Consider the following 26,053-nt stretch of genomic DNA (forward strand, 5'->3'; position numbering starts at 1 on the left):
TACATTCTGCAGAAGGGGGGGGGGGTGTTGGAGTCGATGGAGCCAACAAGATGTCACGCAAACATACAAGAGGATTGTAATCGTTTCAATTTCAGATATTAAACGTGATCATTGCTTTTATTAGCTGTCATAGCCGCGTGTTGATGGACGGCGCTCATGGTGGGTTCAAGGTGTGAACGGGTATGTAAACAGGCATGAATATTGACTGTGACATGCCCTGACAAGAGGGGGTTTTATATTTTAACAACGTTCACTACAGCGTATAAAAGCTGCATGTACTCAAAGTTTTTCCAGTGAGAATTACAAATAATATTCCTCCTTATGAATACAATTAGCCAATTCTCACAAACCCACATTGGTGTTTTGTTTTTTATTGTTTTACTAAAATACTTTGCAACTTATAAATCTAGCATAAGAAATATAATACATCCATTTATCATGTGTCTGATTACAGGGATACAAAAACATGTAGAGTGATATAAAATTATATAATATGGAATACTTCAAAGGCAAAACAAAAACAGCAGCGCAGGGTGAAAGAAAAAAGACGTGAAACTCTTACAAAACTATTTCTTCTGGTTACGAATCAAAAACAGCGGCAAATTGTTTCATCCGGGTGGCGTAATAAATATCTTTGCAGCTCCAACGTTATTATTTTTGGATTCAGATTTTAATGACTTTTTGAGAGTGTGGATGGGTCTTTAGAGCCGTGGACGTTAACGGCGTGCACAATAGCAATTCAAGTGAGAAATAAGGGGAAATAAAGATAATTACAGACTTTTTTTATGCAATTGTGGTGAAAACAGACACTGACGTGAAGCAGTTTCTTTCTGAATATACTCTAACAGCAATGTTTGGATATTAACTTCAACTGGACGAGAGAGTAACCACTCAGACGGTGGTGCGCTTGGTGACATCGGTAAATAGCGACAGGAAAAGGTCCTTCGTGGCCACGGCTCACCTCTAACTGTTAGAGGGAGTTGGCCGTGATGAAGACGAAGATCTTGGCCTGGAAAGTGGTAAACGTCCCCTGTCTCCAGAGCTTCATGTCCACGTCGATCGAGAAATCCCGCGGCCCCTCGGCCTGCCGGTTTAAGTACACGGCGCCCGTGTAGGCGTTGAGCTTCCGGGTGCCGAAGTAGTTCTCCTCGTTTCCCCGCGTGATGCCGACGATGACGTTGTCTCCCGAGTAGGCCGGGGAGGGCCCGATGCGGAAGATCTGAGCGGGGATGACGATGTTGGACTGGAAGCTGAGGTAGTAGTAGGTGATCCTCAGAGGGGAGCTTTGACACTCCAGGTGGTTGGGACAGCTGATCCGCTCACAGCGCCTACGAGGAAGGATGGAAACTTTATGTGAGGCAATGCAGTTGAGGCAAGTACATGATTTAAAAAAGCTAAAAAAGGGATTAAAAGAAGAATCTATTGTTTAGCACTGTCTATTGTTTACATTTAATTTGGTGCACTATCTATTGTTTACATTACGTTTACATTTAATTTGCTTAATTAATGAATACACTCTGCGGCTGTAAATATATTTCATTCCAGTTAGTTGTATTCAATTCTTGTGTGTATATATATATATACGTTTATATTTTACTTTATTTAATTTTATTTGTATATATCTTTCATCCCTGTTGCTTCTTTATATATTTTATCTTTTATCTTGTGTGTTATTTGTATCTTCAAGTCGTACGGCGCTACTATGACAAGAAATTTCCCCTTGGGGATTAATAAAGTATCTATCTATCTATCTATCTATCTATCTATCTATCTATCTATCTTTTTCTATTGTAGGAGTTCAGTTATGGAACAACGCTAAAATGGATGTAAGAATGGTCAACTCATTTTGGGTTTTCAAAAGGATTATTTATAAAACAATTTTTGAGGGTTACAAATGTGAATGAATTGTATGTATATGGAAGATGTATGTATGTATATATATATATATATATATATATATATATATATATATATATATATATATATATATATATATATATATATATTTATATATATATATATTTATTTAATTTTTTCTTTATTTCAAATGAATTATCTGATTTAATTTAATAATAATTTAGGATAGGAATATATAAGCATTTTTGCTTCAACCTATACCTTTTCAGTCTTTCTGTTTTGTATATTATATAGAATATTGTATTGTATTGTCTGATTGACTGAATAAAACACACAAAAACACACAACCAATTTATTGTCTAATAGGGGAAGGTCATCAGCAAAGAACGATAAAGCAAACACAGAATGCATGAATAAAGCCGATTCTGCAAAAATGTAGAAAGATAGAACTTTATTTATCTTGAAGGAAATAAATATAGTAATAAATATAACGTGTATAAGAATAATACAGTTATAACTATGTGCCTATAGAATAACAATACAAAATGCATATAGTTAAATAAGTAAACTAACTAAAAAAGTAATGTTGTGCATGAGCAATGCTATTGATTATAATAATTATAATTATTTTAAGTGATAAAAAGTACTATTGTGCATTATATCAGCGAAACCAATTGATGCCATCTCATGCTGACTTACAAGTTGTCCTGATCTACTTCAAATGGATGTTTCTTGTCATTTTACTTCCTCGCCCCTTCCTGTTTTTTTAAAGAAAAAACATCCTCCCCCAAATGCATCATACGACCTGACAGAGGGTCACGCTCATGTAAAGATCAGAGAGGCCATCATACCGAACACTGGAATGTGTTTTCAGCCGATGTAATGGCTTACGTGTCGGAGACTTTGCGGTAGTTGGGTGGACAGTCGACGAAGAGGCAGCGGTATCCTCCCTGGATGTTGTAGCAGGTCTCAGCCAGAGAGCAGTTATGGGCCCCCGTGGAACACTCGTCGATATCTAAAGCACACGGTTAATGCACAAGGGCCGGTTTACTGCCTGGAGACGCGTTAGTCACGGCACAATTGAACTGTGAGGAAGAGCCTCGTTGCAGAGACATGTAAGACAAAAACGAGTCCGCGTGGGAGGGAACGGAATTATAATTAAATTAGCAAGACAATATTTCTAGGCCAATAAAGTTTTACAGTCTGTGTAATTACTGAGCCACTGGAAAAGTACCAATTATATTTATCTGAGCAGAACCATTGCTATACACTCTGTGAAGAGTTAAATGGGTGCTTTTGAGAACCAGGGTGAGAATAGTCACGCGGCAGCTGTCCAAATTGAATATGCTGCTTGATGTAGCAATAATAGGCTTTAAGATTGAGTCGTAGGAGTAATAGTTATTGTAGCATAAATATGGACAGACACATGTGGTGGATGAATGGATCAGGCTCAAGACCATCACCCAGGATATTGGAGTTTGAGTCCTGTGAGAAGCCGAGTTTTTAAAGTTAATTGAGTTATTAATCTAACTTTTTTCATTTTCGAGTCACAGTTTGGTAGAAGAAGCCTAAACACAGCCTCCATATATACACACAGTATAATGCAGCTACACAGTCAATTTGTCAGAGTAAATTTTACTCAAATTGAAAAAATATATATAACAATTGGTCCCAGTCTAAATAGAGTAAAATCTATTCTAATTCAGAGTAATTGTTACTCTCTTCAGTGTTTATATTTAACTCTACATGATGATAATTTACTCTATGTAGCGGTGGAAAGGGAATTTAAGGAACCTTGGTGGGCGTGGTCACAATGTTTTACTCCAATAGAAAGTATTTGCTCCAACTCTACCGGCTACGGGTAGTAATTACACTCGAAAATGATGAAATATTACTCCTTTAGAGGAAAATAATAGTAACTCCGGAAAAATGACAGGCGTTTTTTGATATTGCTGATATTCACCTCTGCAAGAGCGTCCGTTGGGAGACATGCTGTATCCGTATTCGGGACAAGCACACTGGTAACTGCCGGGAACATTCACACACTTATAGGTGCACAGGTGGCCGATGCTCTGGGAGCACTCGTCCATGTCTGGAGGGACGACAAGGAGGAAGGAAGTCACGTGAAAGTGATTCGTGAGCTTAGAACATGTACATATGAGTGTGTGTCATAGTGTGCCACACCTTCACAGGTGTGCCCGTCCTCCCGGAGGTGGTAGCCCTGCCGGCAGTAGCACTGGTAGGAGCCGTAGATGTTGGCACACTCCTGACTGCAAGGGCTGGCCAAACACTCATTCACATCTGGAGATTAGAGGTTGGAGCTCATTACTGTCACCATTCACTCCATCAAAGCATCGTCAGTGTATTCATCCTAACACATAAACACGGTGTTGTTATTAAGCCAATTATGTTTTTTTTTACTGGTTTGCGCTTGAAGGCATGGCATGATAGAGAGTGCACCCCTCACTGCCGTCCCTCCTCAGCAACATGCATGTAGGAATCTGCACTGTTCATGCATGTACACACCAACAAAGCACGTACACACACACACACACACATATTTTCTCTCGCACGTTCACACAAAAAAAACATGCAACCGCATGCTCCGACACGTACACACACACACACACACACACACACACACACACACACCTTCACAGTTCTTGCCATCGCCGGATAAGCGGAAGCCGGTGGTACACGAGCACTCAAAGGAGCCCGGGGTGTTCTCGCAGGTCTGGGCACACAGGCGGCCTGGGTAGCGCCAGCACTCGTTTACATCTGAGAGGGAGAAGCAGTGTCATCATACCTCTGCAAAGCGTGTCCTGCATTCGTGTGTGGGGAGGCATGTGCGTGTTGTGAGCAAGTGTCAGACGAGAGAGTGTGTCGTGAGGAGGGGGGAGGCGGGGGGCAGCTGCCTGCTGATAGTCTAAACACTCGAGCGGAGGCTATTATTAAGAGAGTCACAACACAGTGAATCAGTCCTCTGCTGCAGGAGACGTGATCGGCCCCAGTGGCTGACGCAGCAGCAGCAGCAGCAGAGCCTGGGAAACGGCAGCGGCTCTCATCACTGCAGAATAATAAGCAGCCAGAGGACGCAGGCTGCACGGGGGGGTGCGAAAGGTGTGCACAAGTGATGGAGGGAGGGGAGTAAGGGCAGAATATGTAAAGCACCACTTTTAAGTTCTTTTAAAAAAGAAACTCGTCCGACCTACCTACACACATCCTCCTGAACGAGTCGAACTGATAGCCGGTCTGGCATTCACAGCGATAGGAACCGGGCAGATTGTGGCACAGCTGGCCCTCCCCGCACCGATGCAGGCTGCTCTGACACTCGTCCACATCTGCAAGACACACGGCAAAGAAAAAGATGTGGGGAAATAACTTTTTTTTTTCTCTGTTCTCTGTAAGTCCGTACATCAAAACCCGTGACACGTTCTTCACGTGTGACAACTACAAATCATACCGACGCATCGGGATCCGTCGACACTGGCGTGGTAGCCGCGGCTGCATATGATCTTCCTCTGGCAAACGTAGGATCCCACGGTGTTGATGCAGTCGAGTCCCGGGCTACACGGCCGGGCCGAAGCGCCACACTCATCGATGTCTGTTGCAGAGAGAGAGAGAAGGATGAAGATGAAGGTGAAGACAGAGTCAGGACCCAAAGAGCATGAGAGAGCAGAGGGCCAACTCTTTAGCCGCACCGAGCCATCGAAAGCAAAACGCACATCACGTAGTCGCGTTCACTTCTGCTGTGTGTGTGTGTGTGTGTGTGTGTGTGTGTGTGTGTGTGTGTGTCTGACATTTTCTCAATTCGCTCGTTTCTCAGAGCATTTTCTCCTCCACTCCTTTCACAGGGGCGTCGGCTGCCTCGACATGCCCCAGTTCCTGCCCCTGGGGGCTAATTCCACAGCATCAGTTTGCACTGGAGGAGGACAGAGACTTGGCTTTTATCCACCCTGTGCTGCAGCCCCCTAACAGCAACCTGTCTGATCTCCTGTCTGTGTGGCATTTAACCCCTCCGTCACCGAAGGACCTGCCGATTCACCTGCATGGCGTGAGCTACGACCTACATGCACTGTGATTCACCCGAGTGTGTGACTCACTCACTCACAACACAGACAACAAGTCTGATTGTTATGTAACCCCACATATCCATTCATGTATCTGTTTCCCTCGAAACAATCAGTTTATTTGTTCTATTAACACAATTAAAACCAGAAAAAAAGACCCTCAAAACTGGGAACTTTGCTGTGATAGACATCAGCAAAATGACTGCTTTCCCTTACCGATACAGTTGCCCTGTCTGTCCCGGTTGAAGCCCGCGGGACATCGGGGTTTGGGGTTGCACCCGAACGAGCCCTCGGCGTTCACACACTCGAAATCGAGCCCACAGTTGTGGCTCCGCTGCGCACACTCGTTGATATCTGTTGAAGAAGACGAATAAATGAGCTCTTGAGGACCAACCGGATGACTAACTGGATTTAAAACCCAAATCAAATGATAGTAGTTTCAGTATAATAAGCCACTACACGTGTTAATAACTACGTTACAAGCTTTAAGATACATGTAATGCCACATCTCACCACGGAGTGGCGCTGTGGTTAAATGGCAGATTGTGCAGGTCCTCCCTCACTTTTACTGATGCTCATCTGTCGTAAAGCTTTCCCTGACATTACTCCAGAAGTTAATCAAGAGTAAAATAATAGTATCTCAACTCAGGAATCCTATCGGTACTAATCAACCGAAATGGCCTGAATTATTTCAGCTACATGAATGCATCTAATGAGTCAAACTAGTAGTGCTCTGCGGCGGGTGAATGAACGTTACAGTATAAGAGTCCTTTGACATCTGTGTGTTGACCGCTGTAATAGCTGTTTGGAGGCCTAAAACAGCTGCGGGGAAGCCGCCCTGCTGATATCGGGTCGGTCTCTCAACAGCAGATAGTGATTGAGCTTCTTTTTTTCCCGTCACAGAGTCGGCGGGCGCTGAGTGAGCTCTCCACCGACACACAGCGAGGGAGATGCGAGGATTAATGTTTGAGACATTGAATGTGACCTTCTGCAAAAGTGTAGCTGTTTGTTTTTTTTGTCACTGTTTGTACTTCAATCATTTACAGGATTGTGATACGGTCACTACTGGTTGTATAGCAAGACGTGCAATATATATATCGTTATTTGCCCGAATATATTTGGATGAATTGCCATCAAGATTCTTTGTACGAGAATACTTCTTTATGAGTAGAGAAATTGCTCGTCTGCAGTTCGTTCTGACCACAACTGCTGTACAAACATCTCAACAACTGCTGGATGGGTTGCTGATTCCCAGACAATGAATCCTAATGACTCTGGTGTTCCCCTGCCTTTTCCTCCAGCACCACTATGAGGTTTAGAGGTGTGACTGTGTGAGATATTCATCCCTCCCTCAGGACAAATTGTAATAACTTCGGGGATCCTCTGACCTTTCATCTAGTGCCATCAAATCAAATGTTCAAGACTAAATACCTGCAAACGAAAGACTTCCCCTCAGCCTGAGCAGTGCTGGTTACCAAACGCCAGCATGCTGTCAAACTGAAGTAAGATGGTGAACATTCTCGCTGCTTAGCATGGTGGTTGTGAGCATGTTGCCATGCTGGTGTTAGCTTAAGCGTAGCCTCACAGAGCTGCTAGCGCGGCTGTAGACGCTCTCATGTGCCTCTATTTCCAATGTGTTTTTTATATTTGTGTAATATATAAAAATGCCTATTTTCATTGTTTCATAAATAAAATGTTTTTATTCTAATAATGTAAACAGGAACAGGAAGTGCAATGTGACCGTGTATTTAGAGCTGAGCCCCTTTTCACCTATTGAGTACATTGAATGTAAATCGTAGTAATTTTGTTATTTGTTGTTTTTTGTCTATTCTGATTATTTTGTTAATTTTGTTGACTTTCTTTTTACAAGATAATGTATTTTTGCTTTCAAACTAATCGTTTTTAATCAAAATTTTATTAAATTAAGTTTCTTATATGACGGTTTAAATGAATACCTTCATAAGCCTTTTATGATGTGGGACTCCCTGGCATATTCTGCTGTTATTTATAATGTTGTCTTACATTTTTATTTTTATGGCTATTAAATCAATTAAATCAAATATATATTTTTTGGCAAATCTGCACAATAGAAATCCATGCTGCATTAGCTACAAATAATTAATATTTGACAGGGGAAAAAAGTCTAATTTCGATGACGATATGCTATGATCTTAAACCTTTTAAAAACTAACCTATTTTTAGGCCCTTTCCTCGAAAATTGCATACCCAAACGAAAAAGGGTGTATCTCTGCAACAACTAGGGCTATTTGAATAATGTTGGTTATAATAAAAGGTACACATGTGAGATTTTGTTCAGATGTGTAAATATCAGTCTATATGTTACTAGTTAAGAGTAAATGAAGATGACACACAGGAAAAAATTTAAAGGTTTCAGGTCCGCTTAGAAAAAAATCACTTTCAGGATGATTATTTCTGTGAAATGATGCAGCTGTAAGGTCCAACTCTAACCCAAATCATAACACAATATGTGAACATTCTCTCTGCAAAGGTTGACTTTGATAAAGTGAAGCAGAACAAAGTTAGAGAGGCTTTAGTACAAAGAACATTCAGGCGAGCATTGTTTTTTAAAAGGTTTTAAATACCACACCGCTATGTGTCAATCTGGTGTTCAACATTGACAGTGAGTGAGGGAGACAGTGACTATTGATGCAAGATTGCACAATGCATTCATGGTCTTCTGTTTAGAGAATAAATACACAATTTAGTTTTTCCCTGTGTGGTAAAATTGCTTCATTTGTGAGAGGAGGCAAAAGAAGCATTTCATTACACTCCCCTTGCCATGAAAAGGGCGTTTTATTTATTTTTCTCTTTATATGACGACGACCTGAAGTGGCAGCTGTTTGGAAGCTCACACTTAAACACACTTTCTTGTTAAATGCTCATTTTGCCTGATTGAGCATTGTCTAACTTGACAAAGAGCTGCAGATTAGCTGCAGCTTCCTCGCCTGAAACCGCACACAGCACATCTAAAGCTCATCTCGGGGGTCCCTCTTCCCGAACGCTGCTGCTGCTCTGTGAATGAGACACAATTTATGGGGCATGGAAATAATGAGACGTATTTGGAGGTTTACCGTTGCATCTCAAAGTTGGGCGCCACCTACGAAGACAAGCCAGGCAGCTCTTCATATTGAGAGTTAACAGCAAGCGAATACTATGGAAAAAGCTCTCAGGAGCTTTCTTTTCAAGGGTGGTATAAGCGATTGTTTGCCTGAACAATGTGTTTTTCCGTACACTGTGAACATGCAGTAATGCAAATGCTCTGCTGCTGGTTTGAACGACGTATTCCCCGCGGGCGGAAGTGAATACTTTGATGCTGATAAGAGGCGCCGTACCTTCACAGACGTCGTCGTGGATCTGGTATCCCGGGGGACAGGTGATCGCTCTCTGACAGATGTAACTCCCTGCGGTATTCGCGCAGCGCTCACCCGCCGGGCAGACGTTCCCGGACAAACACTCATTTACGTCTGGATGTGTGAAGAGAGAAAAACAAATGATAAAAAAAAAAGTGCACAGTGGAAGACGCTGGATGAATAGGTGCAGGAATAAGCGGGTAAGGAGCCGTATAAGGTCTGTGTAGCAGTCAGCGGTTAGAAGCAGAATAAAGAGAAAGGTCGGACCCTAGGGGCAAGGCCACCGGGTAAAACATCCACACAACACACAATGAGAAATGTGTCACCATGCTGAGCTACTCTCTGGGTCGCTGCCACAGTTTGAGGCTGACGAGCAGGAGACAGACCAGTGGATATGGCTTAACTTAAAGACACATCCCCAGGGAGACAGCTTAGACACATGGAGCAGAAGCTTATCAGCCTCCCGATGAAACAGCCCACCACCGCTCTGACAAATAAAGGGTAAATACGGGATTCAGCCGGCCGTGTTATCGGGATAATGCATGGATAGTTGGGACGATGATATGTGTGTGTTGTGTTGGTCTGCATCACAGTGTTTCTGAGAGTGAAAGGAGATTAGGTCTGTATCTCCTCTGCACATCTAGAGGCGATGATTAGAGGAAAAGACCAATCCGTGGGCCAAGAAACTCTCCGCAACTGGGAGCAAACTGCTCTGACTTTTTTTTTCTTCACTTCCATGATTGCACGAAATTTCCACAGGCCACGCCGGTGCGATGTGAAGAGAATGTTCTCGGCCGTTACGGCTAAATTTGTTGTTTTCCTTACCCTCACAGGAGCGTCCGTCAGCCGCCAACAGAGAGAACCCTGGGAAACAGGAGCATTGTGGCCTTCCGTCCACTGAGGTGCAGTATTGCTCACATGGGCCGTTTCCTAGAAATAATACAGTGTGGTGAGGTTCAGGGAAATATTCTGTCCTGCTATTCCACACGACACTAATAGAGGAGAGCCGGGTGGGAGACAAAACGTTATTTTCCTGATCAGGTCGTATTATATTTTCCTACTTTTGGCCCCTAAGTGTGGCAGCCCCCCCCCCCCCCTGGTCATGGAAACCAAACCAAACAAACAAAACGTGACCTCGGCACAGATTATGATCTAGAACTGGTGAGAACGAGCACCCGACGCTGAAAACAAACTAACCTTTGCTACCGCCTCACCACTCGTGTTTGACATTTGCGGTACAACTACATCTCCCCCGGAGGGCGAGTTTGACGTAACAACATGTCAATCCATAACAACATAATTTGGCTGCATCAAGAGGCACGTTCCGGTCTCCCACTAAGACGTAAGGCCGACCCAAAGTGCTCGCTGTGGGGCCCCGTCTCTAACCTTCGCAGGGGTTGGGTGGGACGGCGGGCTGGGTGGGAGGCGGGGGCGGCGAGGTGGGCTGCACCGCCGCTCTGTCGTCCTCCTTCAGTCGGTTCTCCTCGTCCACTGTCTCTGCGGAAACACGAATAAACCCGTCACAGGAGCGACGACTTAACACTGCAATCAAGAACTGCAACTGTCAGTCGTCTGCGGTCTTAGTTAGAGGCTTGAGCCGGCGATGTGAGGCCTAGCAGCTACAGATGAGAGAAGGTGAGACAGGAAAACAAGTTGCCCGCAGACAAACATTCGGTTTTTATTAGTGAGCCTCGTCCCTCACTGTAATTTGCTGAGAGCTCTGGCATTAGGATCCTGTAGAGACAGGCTTGTGTTGGTGGAAGGCACTGTTAATTAAAGTCTGGTACACTGCAGACAACGTTACCTGAAAAGACGTCTCAAAGCGTACACCTGAGCGGACCTTCAGTGATTCACAAACAAGCCTTTTTGTTCACCCGTTAGCTGAAGAAGCTTTTTTGTGTGATTGGTGCAGGAAAGGGATGTTAGCGTGTGATTAAAATAACTACTATTAGGCACTATCGGGGCTGGCAGACAGGAAGGAACTCAAAGCGACCCGGGAAATAATACACTGTGAATGTGCAGACAAATTACGACAAATGGGGCTTCCTGACAGGAACGCTGGACCCGTAAATCATATTTTGGAGGAGGAAATGGCACAGAGAGTCGCTTTCCTGTGCACTAACACCGCTGGAAACGTTCACTTTTACCTTGTGCACATGTGAAAGCATCCTCTTGCAGCGCGTATCCAGGGAGGCACTCGCACCGGTAAGAGCCCGGCGTGTTGACACATCTGTGGTGGCAGATCCTGCCCTGGTACACCAGGCACTCATCCACGTCCTCCGCCTCCTGAGGGCCCTCCGCTGCATTCCCCCCATCCCGCTCCTCACCGATGGAGAAGGCCTCTTTAGGGTACGGGCTGTCGGATACTACGGCGCACACAAAGAGAGAGAGATAATTCTCTACGATATGAATACATGCATAACGCGGTTTAACATAGTTGTATAACTTTCCCCCGAAAGGATAACACAGTAAAACCACGAAATGTAGAGCATCAACCACAGCCACATTACCACATTACTCATATATTAAATGAGTCTACGACGCCCTTCCTTGGATGTGCGCCTAAAAAATACACATGCAGCGCGGCAATATGCACAATACAAGTAACAATGAGATGCACAATGTTCTGATTAATACCCTAACGGCGGATGTTTTGCTGTATTTGTCATCTTACATCCGCAGCTGTTTCGGATCCCAAAAGGGCTTGGCAAAATGTTTGTCGTGAGGTGGAAAAATAACCAAAAAAAGGAAAAGAAAGAGAAACATTCTAATGAAAAGCACCTGATCACCCATGACCACAAGGCAGATCACTGTCCGAAAAAAGTTTTTTCACCTCGTAGTCGCCAAACCAAATCAGTACAACACTACTAACACCAACATGGCGGCTTACTGCAAAGGGGATTAAATGCAATGCCAGGCAGACACGCATTAGATCTCTGAGGATTAAAGCACATGGGTGAACTGGGCTACTATACTTTGTTCAGGGAGGCCAATGAGGCGCAACCTTTTTCAGCCGGGTTGGAGGATCCCCCTACAAAGCTTCCTTTCAACAAAAATGGATTGTCTCCATTAAACATCGGTGCTTTTTTCCTGGCCGTGCACTGGTGTGTATCACATTCCCCTCGCCCAACAACATCCCCTACCTTGGCATGCAGCATGCAATGCCTCCACATTCTGGTGTGTGTGTGTGTGTGTGTGTGTGTGTGTGTGTGTGTGTGTGTGTGTGTGTGTGTTTGTGCAGATGTCAGTACTTTTCTTTGGTAGTGGAGTGGAGTCGAGAGCGGGTCTCTCTCTGACGGCGTGCCAGCTGTCTTCATTGCCGCTTTCCTCCTTGCCGCAGCATGTTAGAAAGACGTGTCTGCAGTGGAAGCCCAGGTACTGGTGGGCTTCACAGCGATGACCCTCACGGAGGAACTGCAGCCCCAGAGAGCAGCAGTCACAGCACTCCTGCAGGTCACACGGTCGCTCTTTTCACACGTATTCATGCATCATGTGGCCGCTGAACATTTTATGGAAAAGGCAATGCTGGACTTTGGATCCCCCGCTTTGATCAAGATGGAAATATATTGACAACCATCAGATGAATTGCCATAAAAATGTTCTACCGGCAACATAGTTCACAGAGAATTTCTCATGCCACAATGCTTGTCATCTTTTTAAGGGACACATCTCAATATGAAATGTAGCATCCACGAGGTCAGGAAGATGAATCTGAAGGACTTGGTGATCCTTTTGGACTTTTCCTCCAGCCCCACCATCAGGCTTTTGTTGTTATAAGTGAAATGTGTCAACCACATTTATGTCTCCATCAAAATGAATTTAAATGACTTTAGTCATCCCTTTACTTTTGCTCTAGTGCCACCATCATTTTTTTAATGTGTTCTTGGTTTGAGTCTGTGCTTAAAGCTTAAGATATGTTAAAGTTTAACGTCATCATGCCAACTAGCCCACTTAGTTGTTTATCATGTAACCATGGTGTACTTTCTTTATATCCTAACGTTAGCTTTTTACTTCTGCCGATTGCATTCTTAAAAAATCATAAAAGTGGTGTTAATTTGTAAAGATGATGTTTTAAGCTTTAAGTGTCTTTGAGTACTTAAAAAAGAGCTATATCAAATTAAAGTATTATTAATATTATTATTTTAAGCGTATTTTCTGCATTAATCCAAAACCCAATGAAAAAATCTCAATCGCTTTATTTGACAGAACCGGTGCGATGCTAACTTCAAAGGTTGGCCTTCAAACACATCTCTACATCACTCTATTAGCAAATGTTAGCATGCTAACACGCTAAACTACAGTGAACATGCTCAACATTGCTTAAATCTGCATGTTAGCATTGTCATTGGGAGCCTGTTTGCATGCTAACGTTAGCATTTAGCTCACTGTGTCTAAGTGTCCTCAAGGAGCAGCTGGCATGGTTTTAAACTCCTAATCCTGTTGAAATGAATTTTGATAGTTACAAGCAAAGATTTGGAGCAACTCTCTTCTTGCCCTCAGTCTCTCACTCAGTTTCCCTGTAGCTCTCAGCAAGATTGCCACTTAAAAGTGCATGGGGGCATAATGAAACATAAAACTTTGGTAATAGCCGCTGTGATGTACTGTGGTTGTAGATGGCCTGATATTACCTAATCTACAGGGGTCCCACAAAAAGACCATGAAAAACAATATGTAACAGCTGCACTTTAGAGCCGATAATGGCCCCGTGCTGCGAGAGCAGGTGAGTAAGTATATTCTTCAACACACAGGTCACATGGCAAGTAAGTGGCTTTGGGAGTCAGGGCGACCACAATAAAGTGATATAGTCACTGTGACTTCATGCTCATTGTCCGCCATAATAGCCTGGTGTCTACTGCTGCTACTGTTCGACCGGATTAAAGTATCAGTCCACGTTTCCACAATTTCAGAAAGGCCAAGCAATTGACATCTGACATTTCCAATTGCTGAGGTCTGCTTTGAAGCCAGTGAAGCTTTAGGACTGTGGGAATCTTCAGTTGTAAGTGGACCTAAATCGTTTTACCTAAATTAAATAAAGTAATTGAATAACAGGGAATTGGCACAACAGCAGTAATGTTCAGGGGAGTTAGCTTGAATTAAGTTGCTCAAACAGAGAAACTCTCACTGTATGGCTACAGTCCCATCTACATGTGTTGTCAATTCTCCAGTGACTAATGCATTCATCAGTCGTTAATTCATGCTGCATTAGGGTTCATTTAAAAATGACAATGTCATTATGTTCGACTGTGAACCCGGTGAACTGTGTTTGCCCTTCGCGGGGGTATCTGATCACAGATGCTTGCCTTGTAGGAATCAATCCCACATTTGTCGCTGGCATCCTCTTGACACACATGTCCAGCTCTGGCTGCGTTCATTCCAGCCAAACACCGGCCTTCTCTGAGGAAACCGCGGCAGCACTGTTGTTGGGAAGTCCTGGCAGAGAGAAGCACAAAGGAGAAAGGACCGTCTAAGTGTTTGGACTGCAACTGCAGCCCTGACAGAAACAGTGACTGTTAGCTGCTACAGAGCTAACGGAACTGTCTTTTCAAATTAATGTGCATTCAATCAGGAGGAATTTAAATCAAAATCGTAATAATTTACGAGTCAAAGCTCCGAGGACCAAAGAAAAATGTACTTAAATGTGACTGATCTTGCAATAACACTAAAAATAAAAACATAACAGCAGAACAATTCATTGCACATTTGAGTGATGTCACTTTACGACATCAATATTGTTAATAAGTCAAATGAAATGGATAAAAAGTCAACTGCCTTTCCACAGAGGACTATTTAAGATGATTTACAATGTGTTGTATTTAATTATAAGAATTAAGCTGAAATTACCAGAGTGGGCGTTAAATAATGGCCTTACCAGCAGATGGAGTGCCTATCTTTTGTGGGTGGCTCCATGTTGTTGCAGTGACCATTAGCTGAAGCCCACTTCTCCCCTGTCTCGCAGCAGGTCTTCAACAGCTCCTTGGCAGGAACTATAATGAAACGCAAACACCCAGTTCCAGCTTTATCCCACTTAGTGCAGCCATGTGTTTCAGAGGAATGGCACAAAAATAATGGTAACAATGTGAGTTCAGCTGGAAGAGGAGGGTTTAACATTTCCCATCGTAGATTCCCATCATTGAGATGCTGTAAAATGTGGTTAATGTGACTGTATTTCATCTTTGGTGTAGCACTCTTGTCTCAGACTCAGACTTGGAGCTGATTTTTGTTGCTGCACAGTGAGAATAGCACGTATAATGTGTGTTTTTCTTTTCAGACTCCTCGACTCGGCTCTCACTTACATTGGCAGGGAAAGGTATGGAACCCAAAACTCTATAAATTTACTTTGAAAGTAAAATTATCTTCGTGTTTTTGTTACATCCTGGTTAATCAGAGCTGGAGCAGACTGAAAGAGTAACACATTAGCACTGCATTTCAAACGGCATCGGGGAAGAGACAAGAGCAAAAAAAAGACATCATCCAGGTTACAAGAAAAATATATACGTGTCCCTTCAATAACAGGGCAGCGCATTCCAGCTTTGATTTGTGGCTCCTGCGGTTCCGTAGAAGACACAACTCACCAGGACATGCATGTCTTAACAGTCACAGCATACAGGACAGAATATTTGTCTTTCTGGTTCCCGCCAAGCGTGGAGGAGAACTACAGCGTCGGAGCAAAAATGTGAAAACGTGAAAATGTGAATGGCTGTTTTATGGGTTTGTCCGTTCTGGGTCGCTGTAGAAACATGGCAAAAGGACCAATCTTAGGCAACAATTCCTATTTCAGGTGATTATACACTAAATAAATTATACATCATGATATTGTATTCCATTTGTGCTGAAACACACTTCACACTGTTCCTTAAACTTTTAAAATCCAATCAGAAGTAGACTTAACCCTCTTAAATTAATGGATCTGATCATGTTTTATGTGATGACACTGACCCCCACTCGGTTCACGGTTATTCATTTTCATGTATGCTGTTGAAAAAATGTGGAAACAGTAACAGAAAAACGAGAGAACCAGAAACTAAAGCCGAGGCTGTGCTCTGAGTGAAGGACCACCCGGCTCTACCACTGAGCCTCAGTCTCAGGCTAATGGGAATGCCATTAGTTCTGCAGGTATTTGGTCGTAGACCGAAGCAAGTTTGAATTTTGGCCTAGCGCTAGAAGAAGTCGGGGTAATTTATACGATTACATTTCATCCTATGGAGAACATAAATGCAGCCAATATTTTTCACGGAATCCGACATTTCTAGATAAGGTCAAGAGATCACAAGAGTTCATCCTATTGGGGACCATGAATATCTGTTCAAAATGCCATGTCAATCCATCATATATTTGCTGGGATATTTCAGTCTGGATGGCCGAAGCTGTAATTGGTCTCTCACAGCATGGCCTGTTCCAACATGAGCCTTAAATGAGTGCGGGGGGGTCACTCAGAGGACAGCAATTAATACATGAAAATACAGCATAGACATCTGCGAGGGTCAAAGGTCATTCTAACATTTAAACTTCCACATCCACTTTATTTTAGTTGAAATAACTCTCTTTGATTTACCTATACATAACCAGAGCAGGGCAATTACCCAGAGTAGAGCAAGTGAGTGTAATTTAAGGTTTAGACAGGAGAAATCCTAAACCTTGAAAGGCGCAATGACTCTTTAATACATAAATACAGTATCTGTGCCAACCGGGCAGTTAAACAAGTCCCTTTGAACCCGAGTGAATGCATATTAAAAGACAGAGAACATAATTACTCATTCTCCTGCTTTTGCGTCCTATTCATTTTCTCCAGGTGGAATCAGTTCCCGTCATGAACATGACGGAGATTTGCTCCATGTGTCCGTTCAGAATGTGGGATGTATACGATGCATATGGTTTGTTGTCATGTCTACAAAGGATTTAGTGGATGAAATGACTTTGGAGGGAAACTAACAATCACTGTGACGTCACCCGTTTTGTGGACTGTGGTTTTGAAGCCTGGAGTTTGTTATTTTGGCCGTCGCCATCTTTGTTTCTGGCCGTCTGCGTCTTGGCTTTTTGCAATCAGAAGTGACACGAGAGGGTGGAGCTAAAAAAAAACATTTTTAATTAACTAAAAAACATATTGTGAAAGAGTTAACGTTCTAAGACCAAAAAAGGGACAACTCCCAGACTGGACAACACTGTGGTAGAGACCTGCCAATCACAAGTTAGCCCCGCCCTAAAGCATACCCTGAGTTATGGTCTATTCTAGTGGTTCTCCACCTTATCACTGATGTACCCCCTGTGAAATATTTTTCCACTGGTTATGGGACCAAATGGAAAATCATTTTTGGGTTGAAAAAAAGATGTAATACACAGCGCTGTGCCATCAGAGTCTGATTTAACAGAATATAAACAATTATCTTCATGAAACTACACTTATATGTTATTGAATATTTATTAAACAACTATTTTTAAAGATTTTCGAATGGATGTACATTTTTTATATATATTTTTTAAATCTCACATACCCCTGGAGTCCCTTCACATACCCCCATTTGAGAACCACTGGTCTATTCTACTCTAAACGGGACCATCATTTACTAAATGAACATCCTGCTTCTCATAGACAATCAGCCTTCTTTTTACAACAAGAGGAGTCTCCCCCTGATAGCTATTAGAAAGAAAGTTCAAGCCACCTTCTCATGCTCTTGGGTCGCAGCCTGGATAAACTATTTTAGCTGAGGTACGACTGAGTCTTACCAGGTCTCTTCCTGTCTCTGTGACAGACCTTCTAATTAAGACTATATCGCAACTTGTTCCATTCAGCAGCGCAATAACTCGCTAAGTTGATTTATTGTGCTTGCACAATGGGGATCTAAAATACACACTTGGAAAAGGTGGCTGAAGAGCATCTCTCTGTTCCAGGCCTGTCATTATACACTTCCATTTGACGAGCATTAACGCCAGATGCTTTGCTCTCGTCTAAATCCAGAACTGGTGACATCACACCCTTTGAAAATATGAAGCTAGAATAACAACCAAAAAGGGCGACTCTCGACATGTCTGGAGGTGTCGTAAAGCGGCGCGCGGCCACTAATCAGCGCTCGTGTGTCTTTTCTTTTGTGGCCCTGGCAGTGATGTATAATACAGGTGGGCCTGAAGAGAACATGACCAACAATGTGCATAACAGCCCGTGCCAAAAGGTCCATGACATAAAAACCCACGCGGTTGAACATGTCAAATGATTGATGCTGAACGCTTTCAAGCATTTGTGTGTGTGTGTGTGTGTGTGTGTGTGTGTGTGTGCAGTCCCGTTTTATAAGCTCAGGTGGGAGTTGCACAATATTCTTCTCACCTTCAACATGAGCACTTGCAGAGATGTGGTGTCTTTTGAAACACATAATCACTGTCGAAGAACAGCTGGATATGACCTAACAGGGAGGGCTCTCCTGCTATCATCGTGACTTCATCTCCAAAAAAGGCCAATTCAGGTTTCAATTATTGACAGTTTATGCCTTAATCTCCCAGAGATTGAGAGCCAACATTCGTGTGATCCGTCTTTTTGTAGTCTTAATCGGGGTTAAGGTCAGTCGACGCTTCAGTCTTTGACGGTTCCCTACAGTATCCTCCAATCCAATTACACCTCCTTGTGGTAAGAAAACCTGAATGAATGCACGAACACACACATTGCCAGGAGGACTTATCACTAATGGTGCATTGAATTACTGTGATTTATAGCTTGCATTTCCTCAGGATGCCACACATGTCTTGGACACATCCGAGCACGCACCACGGATGTGGTGTCTTTCTGAAGTTCCTGCTCGGCAACATCAGCGTCGGGGATTCTTTTTGCATATTAAATTGGTTAAGTGTATTCCACTGCACGCCTCTGGACAAATATCCTCCACAGTAATCTTGTAATCTGTTCTCCCATCGCCTTGTTATGCCTTTTATATTCCAAGGTGTGTTCACGAATCAGAACACAGGAAATTTGCTCATTTCTTGCCCAAAGGAAATCCGTCCAAATCCTGATTTTGGAACTGATGGACGAACATAACGCAGCAGAATAATATAACTTAACCGCTTGGTTTCACAAAGCCCTAATAGAAGCAACTATTTCCTGCATTGGAAATAATTCAATGAAGCATGTATATGAATGTAAGATTTCCTATGAAAGGATTACTGTGTTTCATATTCAGAGGAGAAAAACAGGAGTGACTGTTTGCATTGTAAGATCTAAAAAACATCTGTACACAGCCGCACTTTGCCAGTATGCTAATGACACTTTTTATTGTGCTGCAATTCATCCCCAATTGCTCTCTACTTATACATGTGGTCTTTTTTATGAGTGGTTTTCTGCATTTAGCGCAGATGTTTTTTTTATTTATATGCCAGGGTGACATGTGGATAAGGCGTTTTTTCTTAAAGGACATGTTCAATTCCTGGAAATGACCTGGAAGGCGCGCTAGATTAACCAGAGCTCGCTATCTTCTTCAAACTGCTCTGCACAGTAGTGGTGCAGCAGGAATGAGTCCACCTTCCTTTTAATCCTATCAGGAAAATCACACATCGGCTCAGCCTACTCCCATACTGTCGAGTTATTCCACCTCAACTCAGAAGATGTGTATGCTTCAGTTTCATCAATTCATCCACGTCTAAGAGTCTCCTAGCTTAGTTTAATGTTATGGTCGGGGCTTTGGTAGAGTGGGACGTTACCGAGAGGAGAATGTGTGGAGGTGTGCTTCAGATGAGATGATTACTGGGAAGATTGGGAAACCAGCAGCCTCACGAGAGACGGGGTAATCACACTCACTGCTCTTGAGGGAGCAGTGAGTAGTGTCTGGCAATCAAGCCACAACAGTGGTCTCATTCATCACATGGGCATTATGCCGCTCACAGGTACAACCCCCCCAAAAGAAATCCTATACCAGGTCCAGCCCAGCATCAGAAAGCCTGAACAAACCCCATCCCCCCCTTTTCTGAGCAAACACTGGTGAGAAAGAGAGGCAAATGAGTAGATACTGGGCCACCATTTATATTCACAGAAAAAGGGTTGCGTTCTTGTTATTCATGCTTTCGCTGTTCCTCTCCAAAAATACTTTGGCATGTTCTTATAATAACGTTGATAACAGGAATTAGTCAAGGCCCTTATCAGCTGTGTTTTTCCTGTCTGTGTTTTAACATGTCGGCACTCTGGAAATCTCCAATTGTCCAATGACCTTCCCCAGTGAACCAGCACAGTGTCATTCCATCCGAGCCCGACAAGTTCAAACTCCTTATCCCAGGAGAAAAACACAACATCCTACTTTGACTTTCAACACAAAACTCTCTTCCAGGAAGTGATATTTCCCAGGGGAATAGCTGGACTTCATCCTCATGCAGTTATGGACGTTGTGTAAAATCTGTCAAACTTCTCCCTTAATGAGTTTCTATATTGGATCACACACAGTTTCACATTCTACCCAGACTTGACCTGAGTCGGTTTCCCTCCTCAACTAAATGTGTCATAGCAAACAGCAACAAACAGCCACTTTCTAACCTGTATTCTCCAACTTTGTGCTGGTAAATGAAGTTGACAGGCACCTCTGGAGTTCACACAGAAACACCTCACCCGTGCATTCAGCATATACTAGACATACCTATGGAGGCCAGGTGCTGAAAGGATAAAGAAACGTCCTGACAGGTCCCAACAAAAAAATCACAGTGTTGTAAAGAAGGGTTAACAACACACCTCCAGATTGTGGTTTGCTGGACAAAAACACCAATTGTAATTCACTCTCTCATAATGTAGTTTACTCACTTCATAAGGGAGTATGCTAATAGAGAGACGTGTGCCATGAAGCCACAAAGTATTGCCAATTATGATGCCAGCCATTACGTTTATAAATCAATAACCCTTATGGAACTGAAGGAAATCCAATCAATTAAAGCAAAAGCAATTACTATATGGCAGAATTTTTAGATATATTGTATATGCAACTTCACACTTTGGTATAAGACATTGTTTTCTCCTATTTTCCAGTGCATTGTAGCTCATCTTCGAGACATCCTAGTAATCACTTCATCGTCTCCTTTCCCTCCTGGTGCCCGCGGTAGATTCTCCCGAAGGGGGCCGATCTGTTTGAGATCACGCTGATAATCACATGAAGGATACAAGATGCACAACCCCGGAGCTCTCACCAGAGCAAAGTGGAGAGAGAAAATGCAATTTCAGCTGCTCTTAAAGGATTTATCCGATATATTAGAAGCACACTAATGTAAATATAACACAGGGCTTTGCATTATTTGCTTCTTACAAACCTCAAGAGAAATATAACATTCTTTCAAGTTGAATGCATGAAAGTGAGCATGTACTTTATATTGTTCTTTTCTCTTCTGAGTAAGGTAGATAAATGCTATCCAGGGAAAACAGACTTTCCATGAACAATTGTTTTTCCTGGGCCTGTGCCAGCTTGAAGATAGTGATTATGAATTCCTCTTCAAAAGACAGGATGTGAGAGAAAGAAAGGGAAGATGTCTTCTGAAATAGTAACAGCCTAACCTCGTCATTACGAGGCTGTAAATCATCACGCTGTGATGCATTTTGATGTCGGCATTGAACGAATCAAGACATGTCACGTTTCAGATTTCCTTTCAATTCTGCTGCTTTCAAACACTTTATTCAAGAATAAAAGTTCCTAGACCTAGAATAGGAGTGGGATGGACGTAGACGACCTGTTTTCCGTGATTACTTGACGAGTACATAAGAAAATGGCGATGACAGTTAGTTGTTATGATGACAATACACGTCAGTGGGGCTGTAAAGTTTTGTTGCAGCTCGCTAGGATGGCTAGTTAGCTTGTTAGCTTGTCCTTCTCTGAAGTGTCAGCGGAGTGAGGCGGAGGGACAGCGGGACCTGCACCAGTAACCAGTGTAGCCTTAAAGCTCGGTGCAATTAGCATGCTAACTAGCCAGTTGTTCGCTCGTTAGCTTGTAAGTCCACCATGCTTTAATGCTACAATGGTAACTGAGAATAAGCCAAGCAATGATGTCGCTCATATGGCGATAGCAATGTGCTTTCCTGCGCGTTGACAAAAGTGTGTGGATGAAGAATTAAGTTGGTAAGTTTTACTTATTTAGCGCTCTCTGCACTTCGTAACGTTACTACTCCACTGCTCGTTTTAGTCAGTACTACAAAACCTCACCTCAGTGAGTGGAGGACATGTTGTAAGCCTGACACTGCTACGTTGATTTTAATAGGAATGCTACTCCGATTCTATTTCTATGGTTTGAATACTGTTGATCATAAAAGATACTTATATGTGGCGGAATCTAGCGATAAGGTTGCAGATTGCAACCGATTGAAACTTCCCCCATGTGCCAAGCCTGTAAGACAAATACGGAGGCAGACACGTAAAAACGTGAATGGCCCGATCTAGAGCCAGTATTTGGTTTGTCTGTAGAAACATGGCGGCTGGTTTGAGGAACTGCTCCGTATATAGATATCATTCAAAGGAAACAAAAACACAACTACTCTTAATTTCAAGTGATTATACACTAAATAAAACATACTTATTAACCCTTTAAGCCCACACCCTAACCCTAATAACCCTAACCCCTAATCCTATTTATTGTTTGAGTTGTGTTTAGAGGTTGTACATCGGGATTATATATTATTGTAGCCCTGATTTTTATCTTTAATTTGATACCTAACATGTTTTTTCTTTGGGGGGGAGGGATTGATACCATGATTTTTTCTTGATTTTCCAGATATAAAAGGGTCCCCCGATTGGGGTTGATATTATATTTCATTTCTGCTAATGTATATCCCTAAATGCTACACACTGTTCTTTTAAAACTCTTTGAAATATAATGTTGTACAATTACGTACCTTCAGTTTCTCCCAGCTCATCCTGGGAGTCGTAGTTGTGGAGGGTTTGGGGTTGTCTTTGAGGCTGCTCTCCATCCTCCCTCATCCTGACTGGAGCTCTGCTGGTGGGACTGAACTGTACAGTGGGAAATGAGGTCTGCTCTTCTTTACCAAGGGGCTGCCTGTGCTCCACTGGCACTCTTTCCTCTTCTTTATGGCTGCTATAATGGGAGCCGCCGTGACTCCCAGTGTGACTGCCTTGACTGTGTTTATGATGGCCAGAGAGCCTGTTCTCCTTGTTTGCACGGGCGGTGTGTGCTGTGTCTTTTAAAGCGTCTCTGTCTCTATCGCTGTCGGGTCTAATGGTCCTTTCCCCATGTTCCCGTTGCGGCCTGTGGTCCTCTGTGGTCACTCGCTGTGTGGTTGTTGTCAGCGTTGATGTTTCGCTCTGATCCCCTGTGGTCGTCGGATCCACGCTCTGTGTGACCTCGGTCTCACTGCTTGTCTCTGGACCAGAACTCATTTGTGTCTCCCTGAGCTCATGTCTCCTGTCATCAAGGGAGCTGAGGGAAGTGGATCTCGCCGCTGGGTAAGTTGGTGGTGGTGTAGTAGATTCCAGTGGTGGGGCCAGATCTTTGACAGTGGAAGACTTTGGCTCCGCCAGTGTGTAGTCATAATGCCTTGTGCCAAAAATGGGTGGGTCCGGCTTATACAGCGGTAGAGTGTTTCCCAGTGCCAGCTTAGAAAACGGTTCTCCGGGACTCGTTTGTTGGCTGTCGTGCCGGCTGCTAATGTCTCTCAAAGGGTTGTTGTTCTCAGTGGTCGCAACCCACACGGGGTTATTAGAACTACGGAGGTCACAGCCGGGGATAGGTGAACACATTAACCGTCCACCAGCCTTTGGACAGTGGCAAACCTGACACCGGTCCTTTTGAAAGGAGTGTCCTGCATCGTACTTTTTGTTGCCTTGGGTACAGCCAATTTTCCCACATTGCGGACATCCATCTGCAGGCTGTAAAATATCAACGCAGTTGGGGGGGATTTCAGGGCACGGAATAAAATGGCAGCTTATCCTCCCACCGCCCAGAGGACAGGTGCATTCAGTGCTTCCAAAATCCACAAAGTAAGCTTCCCCCTCTGGGACTTTCCCTTTCCGGAAGCCTGCTTGGATGCAGTCATAGTACTGGTAGCCCTCACAGGTGCAGCCCCTTACAGTACAGGTGGGACAGCAGGAACCCTTCTCTAAAACCGTTTCGATGCAGCTCTGCAGAACGGGACAGTCGGGACAGTCTTTCTGGCTCAGACAGGTGTCCAAGCACAGAATCAGCCAACTTAAAAACAATGTTGACCACTGAATGTTCATTTTGCATCAAAAAAGTATGAAAAAAGAAAGAAAAGTAAGCGTCTCTTTAGGCTAGATTTGATTCCAGATGAGGAAGAATTTTGTGTCGTTTAGCCTGTGAAAGTAAACAGTGGTTAATATATTTACAGTACAAACGTTGTCTGGCATTCTACTTGATAACAATCAGCGGCCTATTATTTTTGGTTTGTTTTCAAAGTCGCTATAAAAAACTCATTTTTTTAACTAAATAACCTGTCTGCTTTAATTTGGCCTCCTGCCAAATGTTCTGTGTTTTTCCATGCCCCTCTGTTGGCACCACAGCAGGGGATGAAAGCTGTGGTTTATATTTGATTGCGCATGGAAATTTGGCCAAAGGTAAGACTGACTGAGAGAAATATGTCTTTTTTTTTTTTTTTTTTTAAACGAGGCTGAAACAACAAAACTTCCCTTCTATGACAATGTTATAGTTTCCCATATACAAAAACAATGGGCCACAGGACTGCTTAAACAAGTTATCTATCTGCAGCATATGTTAGTGTATTCTCATAAAATGTTTTGCTTCGCAGGAATATGGTTGTCCAAATACTTTGCAGTCATTTGAGTCCATTGTTCATTTCTGCCTATAATAGCTGAGGAGCGTGCAAACCGGGCTTTTGCAAGGACAACACCAACAAACAATCTAGAGAACTAAGAAGTGCTGTTATAAGAAAATGGCATACTGTAATGAATGAAGTCCTGTAAAGTCTAGAAATGAATGGATTTGATGAGCTTTCTGGAGCTGCACAGGGACGGAGTGGCAGAATTTTGAGAAAGTGAGGTGAACTAGGTGTTTTCCCATTTAATTTTCCTGTTTTTCCTCGCTGCTTGCTTTTGTGCCAGTCTCAAGAAGCGCATGTGACATTGAAAAAAAATTAGAGATTAACTCAAAATCGTTCTGCATGACAAACTTGTCCCAAAACATTTTCTGCTGAAATGTTTCTCACCAAATTTCAGTGGATCTCATTCCACAGCCTATTCTGTCCTGTGCATGTCCTTGGGATAGATTCCCACCAAAAGAGGAGCAGCAACAGAAATAAAAGGATAAGAGATGTTTACAGCAGCCGGCATTTGCATTCTTTGAACTATTGAGCTCCAGATGCAAGTATACGGCTTATAACTCCTGATCTTTTTCAGAAAATAAAAAGACATGCGGGAAACTGTTTCTTTCATTCACCTGATACACTGATACTGGAGGTATCCAACATCTGTATACCTTCTACAACACAAAGTGCACTGCAGCTCTGTTTAGAGTATCAATGATGCCTTTGTGTTCTGCAGGTACAAAATCATTTCACCAGATCTTGCAGTCTATAACAGGCACATGGCCCACTGCCATGTTTGAGTGGAGGAACTCAGTGGAGCTGTGTTTGTCTACAACATTCAGAGAGAGTTTAACACATGGAGGGAGGAAAAAAAAGTTTAGTGAATGAAAGTCATCTTGCTCTAAACACCTTGGTGGAGGCTGTTCTGTGAATGAGAAGTAGTCTGTTGGGTTGTTTGTTCAGCTATCAGCTCAGGCAATGTCCCCACAAAGCATTTCAAACAGCGTCTGTGTGCCTTGTCA

The 26,053-nt window shown here is 43.1% G+C and overlaps 1 protein-coding gene across 1 annotated transcript; it reads right to left on the reverse strand.

Moving 5' to 3' along the window:
- Positions 1–970: 970 nt before the first annotated feature.
- Positions 971–24,471, reverse strand: LOC306743815 (fibulin-2-like; the record flags this gene model as incomplete). Its single annotated transcript, XM_079226378.1, has 16 exons — positions 971–1,328; positions 2,749–2,872; positions 3,821–3,949; positions 4,042–4,158; positions 4,510–4,635; positions 5,070–5,198; positions 5,321–5,461; positions 6,144–6,281; positions 9,281–9,412; positions 10,124–10,228; positions 10,685–10,795; positions 11,446–11,664; positions 12,550–12,745; positions 14,599–14,728; positions 15,168–15,282; positions 23,130–24,471. The coding sequence occupies 16 exons, from the start codon at positions 24,469–24,471 to the stop codon at positions 971–973; spliced, it is 3,612 nt and encodes a 1,203-aa protein (XP_079082504.1).
- Positions 24,472–26,053: the final 1,582 nt, after the last annotated feature.

This window comes from Taurulus bubalis, assembly GCF_910589615.1.
Source record: "Taurulus bubalis genome assembly, chromosome: 11".
In the NCBI taxonomy this organism is placed as follows: Eukaryota; Metazoa; Chordata; class Actinopteri; order Perciformes; family Cottidae; genus Taurulus; species Taurulus bubalis.